Genomic DNA, 19,996 nt, shown 5'->3' with positions numbered 1-19,996 from the left:
TAACTGGTCGAAAGATGTACAGTGTGAGAAAGTGAAGGCTGGAGAAGGGAGGATGGCTCCTTCAATGCATTCTGGCCATTACAATGAGCCCATCCTCTGATTTAAAGTGACAGTTTTTTTTTGGGGGGGGGGCGTCAGTAAATTCTCTCACTCTTACCTTTCTACGCACCTGTTGCTCTTTGGCCGAGTGGATCTTGACGTGTTTGCGTAGGGAGCTGGGGTCGGTGTAGCGCTTGGTGCATCCCGGGATCTGACACGCGTACGGTTTCTATAGAACATGATGAACATATGAATAGTGTAGGGTAAGTGTCTGATTCAAAGCAACTAGTTGTTGCGTAACGACAGTGAAGCAACCACAAGTCAAAGCAACCAAAGTTTTCGAAATGGATTAATACAAAACCACATGTGAACTCAAGAACATGTTTGCGTTGGCCATAGGCACTATGTTACATTACCAAAGAAGAGCAGAAATCAAGAACAAAAATGCACACAAAAAAAAAACAGGCAGAAGAGTAATGAAATGCGATGAAATAAGAAGGCAAAGAGAGCCTCCTACCTTTCAGCTGAGAATACAGAGAGCAATTGAAGAAATTGAGGGCAAGAGAGGAGGAATGAGAAAGAGAGTGAAGAGAAAATATAAAACATAAATTGAATAAAATATTCAATTTGACAACATTTTTAAGCACTACAAGAAATCACATTTAATGTAGCACATTGGTGCTCCATAGAAGACTGACGACATAAAGGCTACCCCGGGGTGGCAGGGTAGCCTAGTGGTTAGAGTGTTGGACTAGTAACCGGAAGGTTGCAAGTTCAAACCCCTGAGCTGACAAGGTACTAATCTGTCGTTCTGCTCCTGAACAGGCAGTTAACCCACTGTCCCTAGGCCGTCATTGAAAATAAGAGTTTGTTCTTAACTGACTTGCCTAGTTAAATAAAGGTAAATCAAATTTTTAAAAGATCACATTTGTTATAAGGTTTACAAGGTTTATATTCTCGTGAAGTTATCGTGCAAATTACGGCAAAAGATGTGAGGGGGGGCACTAAACATGATCACCAAAAGCAACAACACTTCACTACGCAATAACATCTGCTAAATATGTGTATGCGACCAATAACATTTGATTGGATCACTACACCAGTGGTGTAAAAACGACTGCACTCCCTGTCATTAACTTTCCTCATTGTCACACAATATTACTGAATAAAACACAGCATGCAGCCTGGTGATGGAGCTATTTTCCCTGACCAAAAGCATGTGGACACGTGCTCTTCAAACATCGCATACCAAAATCATGGGCATTAATACGGAGTTGGTCCCCCCTTTGTTGCTATAACAGCCTCCACTCTTCTGGGAAGGCTTTTCACTACATGTTGGAACATTGCTGCGGAGACTTGCTTCCATTCAGCCACAAGAGCATTAGTGAGTTCGGGCACTGATGTTGGGTGATTAGGGCTGGCTATCAGTCGTTGTTCCAATTCATCACAAAGGTGTTTAATGGGGTTGAGGTCAGGGCTCTGTGCAGGCCAGTCAAGTTCTTCCACACCAATCTCAACCAACCATTTCTGTATGGACCTCGCTTTGTGCACAGGAGCATTGTCATGCTGAAACAGGAAAGGGCCTAACTCTTGTCACAAAGTTGGATGCACAGAATCGTCTAGAATGTCATTGTATGCTGTAGCGTTAAGATTTCCCTCCACTGGAACTAAGGGGCCTAGCCCGAACCATGATAAACAGCCCCAGACAATTCCTTATCCACCAAACTTTACAGTTGGCACTATGAATTTGGGCAGGTAGCTTTCTCCGGGCATACGCCAAACCGAGATTCATCCGTCAGACTGCCAGATGGTGAAGCGTGATTCATCACTTCAGAGAACGCGTTACCACTGCTCCAGAGTCCAATAGCGGCAAGCTTTACACCACTCCAGCCAACGCATGGCATTGTGCATGGTGATCTTAGGCTTGTGTGCGGCTGCTCGGACATGGAAACCCATTCCATGAAGCTCCTGACGAACAGTTATTGTGCTGAAATTGCTTCCAGAGGCAGTTTGGAACTCGGTAGTGAGTGTTGCAACCGAGGACAGACGATTTTTACCCGCTCTGCGCTTCAGCACTCAGCGGCCCCGTTCTGTGAGCTTGCGTGGCCTACCACTTCACGGCTGAGCCGTTGATACTCCTAGATGTTTCCACTACACAATAACAGCACTTACAATGAAACCCGGGGCAGCTCTAGCAGGGCAGAAATTTGACGAACTGACTTGTTGGAAAGGTGGCATCCTATGACGGTGCCACGTCGAAAGTCACTGAACTCTTCAGTACAGGCCATTCCACTGCCAGTGTCTGTCTATGGAGATGACATGGCTGAGTGCTCGATTTTGAGAGATACCTGTCAACATAGCCGAATCCACTAATTTGAAACAGGGTGTCCACATACTTTGGTATGGTGTATGTATTTTCTCTCTCCACACAGTGGAAAATAAGGTGGCCATTAAAGTGAAAGGTGATACGCCTCTTTATTGGTTCTCCGCTTGTACCTCGCTCATTTCTGTAAATAACACATTGTTATTCCAAGCCGCTCTCGACACCACTCATCTCTGCCCTGTTTGTTATTCCTACGCAACGCCAATCCGACACAGACCCGACGAGTGGAGAAAATATCCAGCGAGGGAGAAGAAAAAAAAACACACACACACACAACTTCTTTCTAGTATAAATATCATAGTTGAAAATTATTTTTCCCCCAAAGTGTGTTTGTCAGGGTGGCGGGCGGCGGAATTAGGCTCTCGGCGGGGCGCTAATGTGCGGCCATCAGCGTCTTGGGCTGGTGGTGGAATTGGCTGTGTCAGTGCGGGAGTGAGGCTGGGGGGGCTGAGGCTGGTTGAGGCCTGTGGACTGTGATAAAGTAGGACGTTGGAGGAGTAACGGAGACAGGAGGAATGAGTCGTGGCTGACTCAGGCTTTCCTTTCCTCTATATACAGTCACTGGTTTCCCCCTTGTAGCAGACAGAGACAAGGCAAAGCCCTGTCTGAGCCGAACGCTCCACGCTAACCTAACTGCTGCTTATTTCACATACTGTGACTCGAAACGGACTAATGGAAGTGATATTTTAATGATCTGTAGCATGTCGTGGCACCGGCACAGCCTCTGGCTGATGGAGGGAGTGTGGGGCGAGTGAGAACGGACTGTTACTCCCTGACTGATGGTTCGCTTATTGAACTGTGACACTGTCAAGGGATGGAAATGGGCATTGAGGTTTGGAAATGGGCACTGACCCTTTCATGTGTACAATTCCATTTTCCTTTAGGTTTAGTTTGGTTTTTGGTTTGGTTTAGTGAATGGCAGCCTTGGAAAGGGAGGGAAAAAAAGAAGGGAAATCTAAACAAACACTTGTTAAATAAAAATCCCCCGTACACATACACCGTAATCAGGTCAACCCTATCAGAGTTCAACTGTTAACAATGGCCCCTTTTAGGGCACTCACACCCACAACGAGTGTCTAAAATTAACCCTGATTCAAACCCCTTATAACAGCCTTGATCCATGATCTACAGCAGAAAGGAACCAGGAGGTAGGAATTGTGGGTAGTAGAACCAAAGTGGAGGCTGTCTCCATGTGTTCTGACCGTGTCCAGGTGAGTGCGCTGGTGCTTGGCCCGGTCGCTGGAGTTGCTGAAAGCTTTCTGGCAGCCGGGGTGCTGGCACAGGTAGGGCTTCTCCCCTGTGTGGCTCCGTAGGTGGATCTTTAGGTTCTCCAGGCGGGAAAAGGCCTTGCTGCAGCCCTCAAACTGCAGGAGAGGATAGACAAGAGAAACACACACACAGAGGGAGAGAGAGGGAGAGAGAGGGAGATCAATAAGAGAGGAAGGCTGTACAATGAAGCCACTGTGTCCATGTACCTCTGTGACTCAGAGCAGCGCATGCTCCCATTCATTCCCCCACTCCTTCTATCAGTCACACAGCTGGATGAGTCCCTTCCTTACAATGACACCAGGCCATGGAAACTAACAGATATTGTACCAGCCATGGTCAAAATCTTCCATTTTCACATGGTCTGAGCACTTGTGTTTCCACAGACCACTGTAAAAAGCTATTAGTAACCAAATTACATTGATTTAATCCCAAATGGCACCTTTTCCCCTGTTCAGTACACAACTTTTGACCAGGGCCCATAGGGTTCTGGTCAAAAAGAGTGCATTATTTAGGGAATAGGGTGCCATTTGTTACTCAGACATTGTCATATGAGCCAGGAACACCTCACATCTGTATTTTACAGATGTAGGATCTTAATTTGAGCCAGTTTGCTACAGCAGGAAAATAATCCTACAGAATGAGGAAATATGAATTATTATGTGGATTACAATTAATATACATTTTTTACATTCTTTATTATGGGAAAATCAAGCCTGAAATTTCGAAATTGAAATTACAAACTTCAGAAGCCTTTTCAAACCTGAAATACACCACCATTTTTACATTTCCTGCCTTGCAGGAATGTTCTTCTGCAACACGGTGATCAAATTTAGATCCCACATCTCCATATACATGCCTTCAGTGTTAGTGTTACTACAACTTGCTATGTAGCTACCGGTGAGGCTACAGTGCAGGGAGACGATAGTAAGCCCGTACTACCAAGAGACACGTAGTGGGGTTGCAGGAGAAACGACAGTAAACCTATACTGTACAGTGACAGTTAATGGGTGACATGCGGAGCATAGTATATGAGGGTAGATGAACTAGATAAGTGGCAGTGAGTGTAAACAAGCCCATTACATATGATCCTGACTGGCCACTCAGCCCATTTGATCCTATCCACTCAGCCAATGGACACCACAGATTTGCTAGCACACCCATTATTCATGAGTCTGCTCGCATATCCTTCCCCGCTCATCAACACAAACAGGGCTGATTGGCTGAGACAGTGGCCATCCTCCTCCTCCTCCTATGCATACAGCCATTAAGTGTATGGAGCACCACTGTACATGTAGAGTACAGTACACCTCAATGTAACTTATATCCCGCTTCATTAATCTGCCTTAACTATTCACGGGGACTCGCGGCAGTGGCTACGGTCAGCCTGACATCAATACCAGTCATGGTTGCTATCATGGTCCACAACAATGGGAGCCTTTGGGGCCACTGAGGAGCATGGCATCAAGGCCCTTTCCGTTACAATTACTTTCCTGTTACCCTATCTGAGGGCTCTGCCGGCTCCACCTCCCTGGCCATTATGCCTCGATCAGGGGCGTGGACACACACACATGCGTGCGAGCAAACGCACACACGCGTAGGGACGGGATTAGTAGGGTCGTCTCACTCTGTGGCCTGGGCAGCAGTGGTACCTGACATGGGAGGAACTGCTCTCTATTGTCCCCTGACCTTTAGTGAAGCCTCTGCGTGTGTGTTGTGTGTGTGTGTGTGTGTGTGTGTGTGTGTGTGTGTGTGTGTGTGTGTGTGTGTGTGTGTGTGTGTGTGTGTGTGTGTGTGTGTGTGCGCGCGCACTGGGCTGGGGAGTGTCGGGTTACGCCCAAGGAGAGAGACACACCATTCTTCTAATGGCCCTTCAGTCCTGATCTGAGCTCAATGCTCATACATGGCCTCCTTCATTCACTCACAGCACAGGCAGGAAGCGCCCTCTATTCACAGCCCCCGCCATTTAATATGGACGAAACCTAACCCTGTCATGGGAGAGCTGGGTCAGGTGACCGAGGTTTTGTATGTGTGTGTGTGTGTGTGTGTGTGTGTGTGTGTGTGTGTGTGTGTGTGTGTGTGTGTGTGTGTGTGTGTGTCTGTGTCTGTCTAAATGTGCTATTCAAACAATAAAAAGAGACCAGAAGATTCCTTTGTCTCATCACACTCACATAGCTTCCTCATCAGCTCCGTACTTAGCAACCCCACATGAGACTCATGTTTTGTTGTGATAAGTGGACACCTTAAAGCTGTTAACACACACACACGTAGTGGCAGTCGTTTGGATTGTAGAAAGGGCAAGGATAAATATCACAACAGAAGACATGATACGGCATGTAATGTACAGTAGATTTCAGCCCACTAATGTCATGAGATCAAACCGACCATGCTGCATCAACACAGGGCAGAGAAATGGGCCTACTCAGGCCTCCTCAACTGGAGGGCTTGGGAAACATCTAAAAGTGTCAGACCACACAATACACACTGGAGTCGTATTATTCTAGAGGCAGGGTCATCAACTGTATAGGACTGAGGGGGGTGGGTTTCAATAAAATCTCAGAGAAGAAGCCCTCTATACTAGCATGCCAGGCCTGACAGACACATACCGTGCCGAACATTTGAGTTTGGAAAATAAATATAAACCTTATTGACGGGCCAAATGTGTGTATTTATGTAGAAGGGAAATAATCAGTCTTTCATTCTTTCTTTGACGCAATACAAATTTGAAGCTAAATGAGAGTTATAGGTCCGTGGAGAAAAGCGTGCTAATCGTGTTGCTCTGGATATTAAAGTGCCCGAGGTCGGCTGGCAGTGAGACGGTGCTCTGTGTCCCAAATGGCACCCTTTAGCCCACACAGAGCCCTAGAATAGGGAGCCATTTGGGATGCAGGCAGGGAGGGTGAAGTTTCCCCGCCTGTTGAGAGCCTACTCCCACCGCTGGGCAAGGGCACATGATTCACAGGACATTGGTTTTACTGACCGGCTCATAGAGCATTTACTGTGCATGGTCAGGTGTTGCTAACCTGCCAGTCAAAATGGCATCTGTTAGTGTAGTGGGTTACTGGGAAGGTGTCGGCAAATTCGAAAGCAGGACTGGGGCACAGGTTGAAATTCTACAGCGTGCGTATAACTTTGCTGCTGTGTGAGAGCTATTGAAGCTATTTTGTACGGGGGGGGGGGGGGGGATGTCACAAAGAATTTGGTTGCTTATTTTTCCGTAAAATGGATGAGCAAAGAAGTAAAACAGGAAGACAGGGAAGAAGGTATGGGTGGGAAGGCCTGTGGAGCCAGCCGAGGTGTCGAAACCACACAGGACAACTTCAGCTTCTTCTAAACACGTCTTTGATATGATTTGTGAAAGCAGTTTAGACGCTAATCACATGAATTGCTTTAAACATGTTTGGCTTTCCCCTCTGAATGATTGGTTCTAAGGTAAACGGGCTCGATAACCACACGAAGGGAGCAAGGCGAGCAGGGCCTGAGCCACGTTTGACACCGGCGGCTCGGGCAGCTCGGTAAACATTGGGGTGACGGTGGGTTCTGACATGGCCGAGGGGCCGGCAGCCGATCACAACAGACAGCTTATGGGCCCAGAGAGCTGGGCTGTGAAGGTACAGCGAGCTTGAGGCCTTCATGGGAAATGAATGCTGACTGGCAAAGAGAAGCCCAAACAGTTGGCCGCCTAAATGGCCGCAGTGTACCGCTAACCTACTAAAAAGAGCTCATTAGAAAGAGCCTGACTGAGATGCCGGAGAAGATCGAAACAAACCGCCCGTTTATTGCATGGCGTTGGGGGGGAAAAGCTGCCCGCTGACATCTCAGACATCATTTTGATAGAAAGCCTTGAGAAAGAAAGAGAGGTAAAGAGAGAGAGAGAGACGAAACGAGACAAGAGTTTTCTCAAGAGGTTCATTTCTTTAGAAATGCACTCTATTCGACTGTATCGAGGTCATGTAAGCGAAAGCCTCACCTCCTCGATGTGCTTTTGTTGTTGTTGTTGTGAGGAATGACTTTCGAAAGTTCTTTGTCTCGACAGCTACAGTCTCCAGTGTTGCTGCTGACAGGAGGGAATCCTTTGATATCAGTGAAACCCCTATGTTTCTGGCCTGCTCTCACCACCATCCGTTTGACCGGCGGCTTCTGACTAATGATGAGAGAAATGGGATTAAAATGTTTGGCTGCTAACTAGCATGAAATCCCTATTACTCATTTTGAGAGGACCTTCAGTCAACGCAATAAGGTACTCCGGGGCTTAACGAGATCCACCGGTTATCCGCTTTGATTCATTTCAGCTAACGCATCGAGGCTCTGTAATTGCCTAAGCTTCTAACGGGGTGTTCTCTTAAAGCCTAATCTGGGAATCCAACACACCACCACAGAATATAACCCTAGATAAAATACTGGTTGCTTTTCAGTATTATTCTAATCTGAAAAAAAAAATTGGTACTGGAAGTGTGTTCATTTATCACAAGGTGCCTTTTTATACGCTGACCCTACGAGGAAAACCACCAACACTTCAGGATCTGTTCAGCTGAAAAATGCTGGAGCGGAGTGTTCATGCTGCGGCTCGGGGAAACATGTGCGTTTAATCTGCCTGCTTCCAAATGCCCCGTGGCAACCACAGCAAAGAGCAGAAAAACGTAAATGGATGAAATTATATCCATATGATTCAACGAGACAGCTAAGGAGAGGCAGGTTTCTCATGTGCTTCGTCAGGGTACCAAATTAAAGCCAGCTTCGCTAAAACATTTGCATTACATAGTTTACACATATCATTTCCACAGCCAAGCAGGACCCCTTTTAGCAGCCAGACTCATCTGTTGCGAATAGAGGCCCTAATTTGAATCAAAGATGGGGGATAACTTTTTTTCCTTCTCCTTTCCATTTCTCAATGCTGGATTGAGATGAATTCACACACACTTTACTTTGTTTTTCTTTTGCGTCATTCCCCCTTATCCTCAGCCCAAACTCTCACAGCACTTGATTTATGAATGGTGAGATATGAGTACACACATACACAGCAGTGACTAAGGCAGGACTGTTGTCCAGATGGAACAGAGTGAGCGAGCGCTGCCGAGGCGATAGCTCGCTCAGCCGATAAATTGGTGGAAGGAAGTAGTCATGTAAATGACTAAAGAAATTGTTCCGAGCAGCCATTTTGCACTAACACGGTCCCGCATAGTTTGGGGCAGATGAAAAAGTTTGTGAATGGCATCGTCTACAACAGGAAGCATTCCTATGATGACTAAATGAGGCATCCAGCATAATGGCCCACCAGCTGCTCTCTGCCACAACAAGGGATGCGTCCCAAATGGCACCCTATTCCCAATATAGAGCACTACTTTTGACCAGAGCCTTATGGACCTTGGGCAAAAGTAGTGCACTATAAAGGGAATAGGCTACCATTTGGAATTAATCCTAGCACTTTTGATGGAGATTGAGGGGGAACTATATGATGGATTTGAACCCTTGTTGCTATGGGGGACTGGTATAGAACGACTTATAGAACTACTTTGGGTACGTCTGGCTCCAGAATACATGGTGAGTCGAGTCGTCATGGAAGCACTTAACCTGTTGAGACTCAGGGGCCTGCGTTCACATATGTGCCAGCTTCCAGGCCCTGTATTACATTAGAGAGCTAAGATGTCATTTCCTCGTGATCGGGGCATCGCTGGGTTTATGGCCCAGTTTGAAAGGGAGAGGGAAGTGGGGTCACACGCGTACCATAGTACAGCCCTTCTCTCTTTGATAAAAGTAAAAAGGATATATCTTATTTGCTGATCTGATGACCTTCACTGTTAGCGTTCAACAGCAACTGTTCATTCCCAAGCCGAACTCCCTGTTTTCCACATAAAAGCGAAAATGGCACACCTTGTCTGTGTGTTATCTTGAAACTGGCCCGTGTTCATTCGTACCCCCCTGTATGAAAACAGACAAACTGTGCAGGAGTTCCCATTGAAATGCACTCAACTTCCAACACAAATGGGGGTCACGTTTCAGCCAAGTGACCAACCGCATCCATATCAATGTGTTCAAATGAGAGCGGACAATGTTTAGACTGCACCAGTACTAAAGCCTTAACAGTAGTCAGGTTTTTTTTTGGCAGACTTTAGATGTTACGGGGCAGAAGTTGACTTTTAAATCATGGTTGCGCCAACAAACAAAAAATATTTCTGAAGGGGTTTCTGAAACGTCAGTCCATTTGAGATTGAGGGAAGTTCAGTTGGAGGGCTTATGTATTGGTTACAGCCAGAGTCTTATATTTAGGAGCCCTTATATTTTTTTCTCAATGTAAGGCTCTGGTTACAGCAATGGAGGAAGGAAAAAGAAAGACGTTGGTTTTTGGTGGACGAAAATCATTCAGGATCTTTACTCTTGTGAATAACCATTCATTGAGAGGTGATTGAAACTCATTACTCAGAGTTGGTACGTTATGACTGTGTTTCATGGCGCTGAATCTCTCTCTCTGATTGCTGGCCCTGTGTTTACCCTAGCTGCCCTAACCATTTCTAATAGCTAATTAGAGTGTATTACACAGCCCTGGTGCCATGACCATTAGTAGACCATCAAGGCATTAATTATAAACCTTTTCGCCGTAACTCGAACCCTCGGAGTAAGGGGAACGTTAGTGAAAATCCTTAACACGATATGTGCTTTGAGCCGGCTGCTGGACTCTGACTGGACTGATGTTACTCCCAGTCAATACCGTATCATCTGTGACGGGTCTGAGAGCAGCATCCTCTCTCCTCTCTCTGCCAACCCGGGCTCAATCTGTCCAGGACCTCTCCCTCACACCTGCTTTCATTCCCCCCTGCACCTCTTCTCTCCTCTCCACACCCCTTTCCGGGCAAAGCTCCTCTTCCTCCGAGGCTTCAGTGGGTTCCAGAGTGGGGACTGTTCTACACGTGGATGGATTCAGAGGCCTACTAGATGGCATTTATTAGCTGATCGCTTTGCTACTTTTCTCTTCCAGGTTGTTCTATGTCAAAGCAACTTGACTCATACCGGCTCTGTCTCTCAACTCAATCAACCATTTCTTCATCTCTCGAATCCCTCTCTCTGTCCACCACTGTCCCTCTCTCCCTCCTCCCGTGTACCTCTGACGTCAGTCTCTCCTGTGTCACCCGGCTCTCCCTAACTCTGAAAAAGTAGGAAAATGTATGCGCTCACTACTGTAAGTTGCTCTGAATAAGAGCGTCCGCTAAATGACTCAAACGTAAATGTACAAAGTAGCCCTCTCTCCTTCTCTGTACCCTTCTCCCTTTTGGCAAACTGCTCCTTGTCCACACAACAAAATAAACATTTCAGAGGCGCTGCGTGCTGCCAAGCTAAACGCCTTGACGCCACAGGCCCCATAATATTCAGAGAGAAAACAGTCGCTGCGAAATTAAACAATAGGTCAAGATGGCATTGTGATCACCACCCAGCACTGGCCCAGCAAGGCGAAGAGCCGAAGAGAGAGAAAGGGCATTTTGCGCAACTAACAGTCCCTCGGAAAGAGATCGAACAGCGAACGGGCATCATTCACTCTGCTGGAGAATGTCCAGACCACTAGAGCCTTCTGGGTAATCGAGAATGATGCGGCGGCTGCCCAAGACGTGGTGAAACTGAACTGCTAACGGTGTCCTCTCGGTTTGTTCAGTTCTTAGTGTGCCAAAGTCATGCTCTCTTGTCTTCTCTCTCTGGGCGTCGGGGAGTCCAGTTTCACGCCAACGCGGGGGGAATACGGCTGGCTGTGATATATCAGCCTGCAACCGGGGCTTCAATGTGTCAGTCCTTACCAAGGCTCAAGTATATCACTCCTCACTGCAGATGTCCAAGTATTCACTTCTGAATAAATCAATTCATATCAACGTTTCAGTAAGTGGTTCCATGTTCACGTGTAATTAAGTCAATCTGCATTACTGTTTTGGCCCAGGTTCCTAATACCTGGCTGCAAACACATTCGTTTAAGTGCAAAAACAGTCTCTGTTCCTGAGCAATTACTTTGGACAAAAGCAACCTGCCAACTGCAGGAGTTGTGAGGTTCCAGCGTTCCGATTGGTATTCCACAGTAAACGTTTTTATATTTATGGAATATTTTCCATGACATTTCTCATCAGACACGTGTTTACGTTAGCCAGTAATATGAGTCTGGGCCTGGCACTTGCCGTGGCCGCACACCGCGGCCCGCACAATGTTTTTTTTCTTCTTTCACGTGCAATTTCCATTCGCAGTACCGTCTGGGTTGACCAAATTGTGCACGACCTAATGTAAAGCGTGGCTTTGTCCCTTTAAAATGTGAAACTTGGCACATCGGCAACACTGATTTTGGTTTCATTTTGCTCGGTGAAACGGACAACCTGAAAGGATCGGTCCTACGTGCCACAAACGTAATCACTGTTATTACAGAAACCAAAGCTAGCATAAGACGGGAAACAATAAAAAAGTTCCCAGACTTATCTTTCATTCTGTAAGGAAACAAAACCAATGGTTATAAATCCAGCATAAACCCTTTTACGTCTATGTTAAACTAATTCCGAGGCTGAAACTGATCAAATATGAAACACATGTTTGAAGTTGTACTGGATCCTTTTCTGGAGACTCTTCAGCGTCACTGGAGGGGTGTAAAACTCTACGGGAGGAATGTAAATCAGATGTCTACCAATCAAACTCTCTGGTTCTGAATAAACCAAGGCAGTAGCACCAAACAATGGGGTCTGTACAACGTCACAACACAGCAGGTTAAACATTCTAGGCGCCGGTGTCATGACAGAATTCTCCACTGTGACAAAGCGTACCCCATCTTCAGATGGGGAAGTTACTGTGATGTCATTGCTCCCCCCCCCCTCTCCCGCTCTCTCTTTCTCTCTCTGGTCTAGGGTTGCAAAATTCAGAGAACGTTCAATAAATTCTCTGGGTTTCCAGAAATCCTGGTTGGAGGTTCGGGATTTCCTGTTTATTCCCTCCTGATTCTGGGAACCCTCCAACCGGGATTTTGGGAAAACCAGTTCCTGGAATTTTGCAACCCTACTTTGGTCTCTCTCTCTCTCTGGTCTCTCACTCTCTCTGGTCTCTCTCCCTCACTCTTTCTGGAGAGAGCTCTCTCTCTCTGGTCTCTCACTCTCTCTGGTCTCTCTCCCTCACTCTTTCTGGAGAGAGCTCTCTCTCTCTGGTCTCTCACTCTCTCTGGTCTCTCTCCCTCACTCTTTCTGGAGAGAGCTCTCTCTCTCTCTGGTCTCTCACTCTCTCTGGTCTCTCTCCCTCTCTCTCTCTTTCTGGAGAGAGCTCTCTCTCTCTGGTCTCTCACTCTCTCTGGTCTCTCTCCCTCTCTCTCTCTTTCTGGAGAGAGCTCTGATACAGCTCTGTGGTGCATCTCCATTATAACAGGCAGAGTGAAGGCTTGACAGTGTAAACAGACAGAGCCTGTAGGGAGTGTGGACAGCCTCATTGGCCTGGAGGACTGAACACTTTGCTGGGGAACGCTCCCAGCTCTAATTGCCCTGCTGGATTCCAGCTGTGAGTCAGCGTTACAGAGCGCAATGTTCTGCCAATGCTATGAATGCTATGAAAAAGCTCCCAAATATGGATCACATTCACATCATTTTCAGGTATATCATACAGCGTGTTGAGTTGATTCTGGGCTGAATACTTTGGGGATGACATTATTTTTATACAATGATTCAACTAATCTCTCTTCTACTTTCCTTCGGGCCTCCTCCTCCTTTCAAAACCTTCAAATGTCACCTGCTAGCTAGCCAACCTAGCCACTGAACACTACAGTGCGTATGTCAACATAACCCTACCACATAACACATTTTACTTCAATCCATAAAAAAAAATGCTAACATCCATCCTTCTCTCGACAGTACCAGTGTCTGTACTGTAGCTACTTTATATTAGTTGCTGGCCCAGAGTGACACTGGATCCTGGTCTGACTCTGGAGTCTGGACTGGTCTGAGTGGAGGCGTAGTCCAGGGGCTGTGGTCTGGCGGCCCCTGGCTCTGAGGCAGACATGGTCTGGGTCTGGAGAAGGGAATATAAAGGTGTCTCTTGTTGCTCTGTTTATTGGGAGATGTGACGGCGGTCAGGCTAGGCGAGGTAGATGATGTTTCTCTGGGCTCAGTGGTTTGTGTGATGCGTGTCCCACTGACACCCAGCCCCCCCCCCCCCCCCCCTGCTACATCAATACCTCAACAACACCCACTCCACCTCTGGGTACTGAGAGATTTACCTCTGTCCACATACTGTTCACACACTGTCCCACACACTCCCAACAGGCCCGGCTCACACACTGCGGCTCACAGAGAAGGTTTGCGGAATGGCTGCTGCTCGGTCACAAATGGTGTCTGGTCGGTCAGTACAAAACAAGGCTAGTGTTGCGCAGGGAGTACGACGATCGAGAAAGTATATTTTTCTTTATTCCTGGTAAACTGCCTCCAAATGTTTCCATAAGAAGCTTGTCTGTCCTGAGGATTTAAATGGTTTACAAGCAAGACCCCATGTTTTATATGACCCTTGACACTGCAGCATTAGAGAACCCAAAGTGCTTTGTTTGGAATCGTTTAGGAACTGTGGCAGCATCCCAAATGGCAACCCATTCCCTATATAGTGCACTACTTTTGACGAGAGTCCTATGGGAACCCTATGGGACCTAGTCAAAAGTAGGCTGCCATTTGGAACTAGGGTGTCAATTTGGTGGATCTGGTCTAATGAGCCCTATTACCTTAGAAGGAGATCCCAGAACACATGTTAGACCAGTGTTCTACAACAGACCTGTTCAGGTCCCCATCCATCCCCTCAGAGATCCCAGGAACGTGCCTGGACAATAGACCCTGAACACGGCTCTGTTCGTCTCTCCCACGTATTAGTAAACTGATCTGGCCCACTGTGGTGAGGTTAAACTGATTAAGGACTTGGATGGGACACAATTATGACACAACCACTGCGCTATGTTAGAGTCAAGCCTGTCAACTTCAGCCCGGTCGATCAGGTTTCTGATACAAAACCGTGATTAAATGTTAAGGAAATTACAAACTCAAAACATTGCATTCCAGACAAATGTAATTAGGGTATCGCATATAGTGGATTGTCCCTGCTTTGATACCTGGTTACGCAGTCTGAGACAGGGGAGCTGGTTCACTGCATATCTAACTTTGTTTCACTGTGGCTTCATAATACTTTTATCTGTGTCAGCTGTAGCCAAATGAAATATAAAAATGACTATTGAGGCTCTTTATATATATATATATAGCTATAAGTATTTAGATCCAGACCCAAATGACGAGAGAGAGAGAGTGAGAGAGAGAGAGAGAGAGAGAGTGAGAGAGAGTGAGAGAGAGTGAGAGAGTGAGTGAGAGAGAGAGAGAGAGAGTGAGAGAGAGAGAGAGAGTGAGAGAGAGAGTGAGTGAGAGAGAGAGAGAGAGAGTGAGAGAGTGAGAGAGAGAGAGAGAGAGAGAGTGAGAGAGAGAGAGAGAGAGAGAGTGAGAGAGAGAGAGAGAGAGAGAGAGAGTGAGAGAGTGAGAGAGAGAGAGAGAGAGTGAGAGAGAGAGAGAGAGAGAGAGAGAGAGAAGACAAAAGACTGGATTGCATTACTGTAAAGAGATTGACTGGAACACTTTTATGGCTTGACAAGAACTTGGCCTGGCTTATTCGACAAGGAAAACAAGCAAGATCCATCTATATCCAGGCCTTTCATTACCATGCCAAAACATCAGTCTCAGACCATTTCTGCCAGCAGTTTCATCATACTAATATATGTATCGCATATGGTCAGTGCTTCTCCACTATTAGCATGACGCCCGAGACAGCCAAGTGGCACATAGGATCTGACAGACGGCAGAAGATAACGATGGCATGACAATATGGCTTCATTGCACCAATAGAATACATGAAATAACAATTGGACATGGTTGCCCACAGGCTTGATTGATAAGAGACCGGGAGGGTGGGTACTCAAATGATTGACAGCAGGCAGGGACGCTCTGGACCCACAGTCATACAGCGGCGGTAACCATGGGTTGACACTGTCCTTCCCAGATACACCGCAGACGGTTACTGTGGGCTCCCATTGCTTTTGTGCTCCGAATTCAATTACTCTGCGCTTTCAAATTCTAGGCAAGCTATCAGAACTCAAGTTCCCCATACAATTATCCATTTAGTCCTGACATGTAAAAAAAAAAAAAGAAGCCTCCTCTCTCCCTTTCTCCCCTATTGCTTCTGAGTATTCATGTTTAACTGCATCGTACAAGAGTTCTCCCTCCCCTTCTCCTCCAGTACAGAGGTGTGTGGGTCTCTGTGAGCGCTGAGCTGGCTCATGCCTACAGACCTGGCCATCTAGGTTAAAATTCTGAATCATATGTCTTCATTGCAGGTAGCTGCTACCGGGCCAGAGTCCCAGCCTCTGAAAGATTGCGCTGGCTAAGCAGTCCAGACAGGCCGGAGTGTCAGCGGCTCGTACTGGTACAAACACATTAATATCAACGTCAGTCGCCGCCTGCGCCCTACGCACAGACGGCTCCGGTTTCAGGACAGCGTTCAGGGGAAAAGCCGGGTCATGTGTAGAACCTCAGTTTTAATTAGCTAATGGCACTCGCCGTTTCATCTCCTGTGTCGGAGCTGATTGCTCACAAAAGACTCCATTTACCCGGAGAAAACACCACGCCATCTTGGCAACGGACGCCGCTGTATGTCTCAACGTCTGCTTGTGGGGGATTTGGGCCACTCTCTTCCAAAAATCAGTCTAATAAATCTAAATATATATGTTTGCTGGTTTCACACCTGTGAAAAAAAAAAGGAAATTCCATGATCTATCCTTTTTTTTCCAGCAGGTCCCTGGCTGACTGCAGTCAATTTTCCTTCAGCATATGGTGGTGTGTGTGTCAAGAGAGGGGTTTCATTAGGCAGGTGAGGTGGTGGCTGGGGTGTGTTTTATCATTATGACGTGGGTGGCATCGGTGCAACTCTGAGCTCTCAATCGTTCTCAAAACTAAAACCGAAACTTTATTCAATTTGGAGGGTAAAATACCAAATGTGTTCTTAAAGTAAAATGGGTAACACTATTTTAATTGTTGACAGAGATTACCAGGTATATACTTGGAAAGTACATGGTAAAACGGTAATTACATCTGTCCTAATTCTGTTGATGGCTATATCTAATATCTTTGAATGAATTATATGTAAAACAAACCATATCTTCTATTTTATTATACAAATTGATAATTGAGGGGGGCACACGTCCCCTCAGCTTCAGTGGGCATTATGCCTCTGGCTCTAAAAAGTCTCCACACACCTGAAAAATATTGATGGAAGACACAGAGTTATACAGTGCCTTCAGAAAGTATTCACACCCCTTGACCTTTTCCCCAAAAAATTGTATTACAAAGTGCAATAAACATTTATTTGATTGTCTTTTTTTTGTCAACGATCTACACAAAACAGTCTGTAATGTCAAAGTGGAAGAAAAAATTCTAACATTTGTAGAAATAATTATGGAAAAAACAAGATAAGTAGATAAGTATTCAACCTCCTGAGTCAATACATGTCAGAATCCCCTTTGGCACCAATTACAGCTGTGAGTCTTTCTGGGTAAGTCTCTAAGAGCTTTCCGCACCTGGATTGTGCAACATTTGCCTATTATTTTTTCAAAATTATTCAAGCTCTGTCACATTGGTTGTTAATCATTGCTAGACAAAAATGTTCATGTCTTGCCATAGATTTTCAAGCAGATTGAAGTCAAAACTGTAACTCGGCCACTCAGGAACATTCACTGTCTTCTTGGTAAACAACTTCAGTGTAGACTTTGCCTGTGCTTAGCTCCATTCCGTTTATTTTTTATCCTGAAAAACTCAACAGCCCTTAACGATTACAAGCATACTCATAACATGATGTAGCCAACACTATGCTTGAAAATATGGAGAGTGGTACTAAATAATGTGTTGTATTGGATTTGCCCCAAACATAACACTTTCTATTTAGGACAAAAAGTTAATTTCTTTGCCATTGTTTTTGCAGTATTATTAGTGCCTTATTGCAAACAGTTTTGGAATATTTGTATTCTATACAGGCTGCCTTCTTTTCACTCTGTCAATTAGGTAAGTATTGCTGAGTATCTACAATGTTGTTGATCCATCCTCAGTTTTCTCCTATCACAGCAATTAAACTCTGTAACTGTTTAAACGTCACCATTGAAATCTCTGAAAAGTTTTCTTTCTCTCCGGCAACTGAGTTAGGAAGGATGCCTGTATTTTTGTTGTTTCTGGATGTATTGATACACCATCCAAAGTGTAATTAATAACTTCAACATGCTCAAAGGGATATTTAATGTCTTCTTTTTTATATTTTTAACCATTAGGTATTCCAGCTATTTTCACAGAGGAAACAGATGAGACATTTTGATTCAGGACCAAATGCTCCAGAAACCAATAGGTGCCCTTCTTTGCGAGGCATTGGAAAACCTCCCTGGTCTTTGTGGTTGAATCTGTGTTTGAAATTCACTGCTCAAACAAGGGACCTTACAGATAATTGTATGTGTGGGGTACAGAGATGATGTAGTCCTTCAAAAAATCATGTTAAACACTATTAATGCACACAGAATGAGTCCATGAAATATATTATTTGACTTGTTAAGCAAAGTGTTACTCATTAATTAATTTAGGCTTGCCATAACAAAGGGTTTGAATACTTATTGACTCCGGACAAATCAGCTTTTCATTTTTAATTAATTTGTAATAATTGCACTTCGACATTATGGGGTATTGTTTGCAGGCCAGTGAGCAAAAAAATCTCAATTGAATCAATTTTAAATTCAGGCTGTGACACGACAAAATGTGGAAAAAGTCAAGGGGCATGAATACTTTCTGAAGGCACTTGTAGGTTAAAGAGTCAACTGAACCACAATGAGTATGTTTCTAAAAGGCAACTTGACCCAGTCAACTTCTCAGGTAAGTCACTGACAAAAAATTGAGGGAAGCACAAGTGAATCCTTCAACAGGCCTTCTCCACATCCATATAGTCCAACATTGTGCAATACTTTCAATGGACAGGATTTCAAAACAATTTCATAAAATTTTGCCATTCAGTTCATCTGTGGAGACTCAGAGAGAACCAAGTCAAGAACCAAACGCAAGATATGGTCCAGCATGACGAGTCTCATCAAGTTCTACATTATATAGGGTTTAGATGAATATTTATCTGAACTTCAGGGTGCAGAGTGGAGCTATCTGACTCAGAGACATTAAGCCCGCAGGACCGTCTCGATGTAACCCACTAAGTTATCAAAGCCTGTGACTATGTCAGGTCTCCAGTTGCTGGATATATTTTTAATATTTATGCAGACAAGATAAAATAAAAAAAATGTAATAGACTAAAACAACACTCTGAATTAGCCATGAAACATAACAGGATATTGCAGAGAGATTATGCCATTTCCTTTTCGCCCGTGTGTTCCTGCCTGCCAGACTACTATACAACAGCCCTGGGGCCTGCATTAATTGTAGTAGTGGGGGGGGGGGGGCTTTTACAAGTTCTCCGAACTCAATGGTTACAGATGGAGTCGCAATTTTTATGGGGGACCGCGTTAAACATAGGTCCGCGTTAAACATAGCCAGGTATGGACAGTGACAAGCGAGAGGTCGGAGAACGACTTTTGTGTTGTGATAATGACTTTTTCCTGCCAAGACACCGCATGAAACAAATGCTGTGCAGCTGGAGGAGGCTGGAGGGGAGGGGAGTGTTATGCTTGGATGTGAGCGCAGCTCCAACTCATGAGCGCCCACTGGAATCTGCCGCTGGAAAGATAATAAAGGAATTAGCTGGGGGGGGGGGGGGTTCTGGAGCATTTGGTCCTGAATCAAAATGTCTCATCTGTTTCCTCTGTGCAAATAGCTGGAATTCCTAAATGCCTTTGTCTATTGCATGAGTACAGCAAACACAACAGGCATCAGTCAAACGCTTCTGACTGCAGTGGTCACAGACGCATAAGGACTAAATAAGGATACGAAATAAGATACGACGACATATACACACACATGCTGTGCGTATAAATGCATACCCACTACAAATCATAGCCCACATTTGTGACAAATTATGGCAGGGATCTATCGCCATAGTATTGCACGTGAATGACCACACACTCTCAACCATTATTCAAACACAAACTCATTGCCTCAGACACATGCAAAACACGTGCAGACTTTCTTCCACTTTCTCTAAGGCTTTCTGTCGAGCTGAATCTAAATACATACTCATTAGAAGTGTTTATGCAAGTCTGAATACATTTCTGTTTTAGTTCAGTTTGAGAACTGAGTGTTAGAATCCAACATGGATAGA

General features: G+C 45.3%; 1 protein-coding gene across 1 annotated transcript in view; it reads right to left on the bottom strand.

Moving 5' to 3' along the window:
- Positions 1-19,996, bottom strand: part of glis1b (GLIS family zinc finger 1b) — a 117,992-nt gene that overhangs the window by 24,415 nt on the left and 73,581 nt on the right. Inside the window, exons 5-6 of the mRNA XM_031786357.1 lie at positions 3,625-3,786; positions 158-268 (exon numbers count right to left, since the gene is read on the bottom strand). Of these exons, the coding sequence (XP_031642217.1) occupies positions 158-268; positions 3,625-3,786 (273 nt within the window). The remainder of the gene's footprint in view (positions 1-157; positions 269-3,624; positions 3,787-19,996) is intronic.

The sequence above is a fragment of the Oncorhynchus kisutch genome, linkage group LG13 (genome assembly GCF_002021735.2).
Source record: "Oncorhynchus kisutch isolate 150728-3 linkage group LG13, Okis_V2, whole genome shotgun sequence".
NCBI lineage: Eukaryota > Metazoa > Chordata > Actinopteri > Salmoniformes > Salmonidae > Oncorhynchus > Oncorhynchus kisutch.
This window is presented reverse-complemented; position numbering and strand designations above follow the sequence as displayed.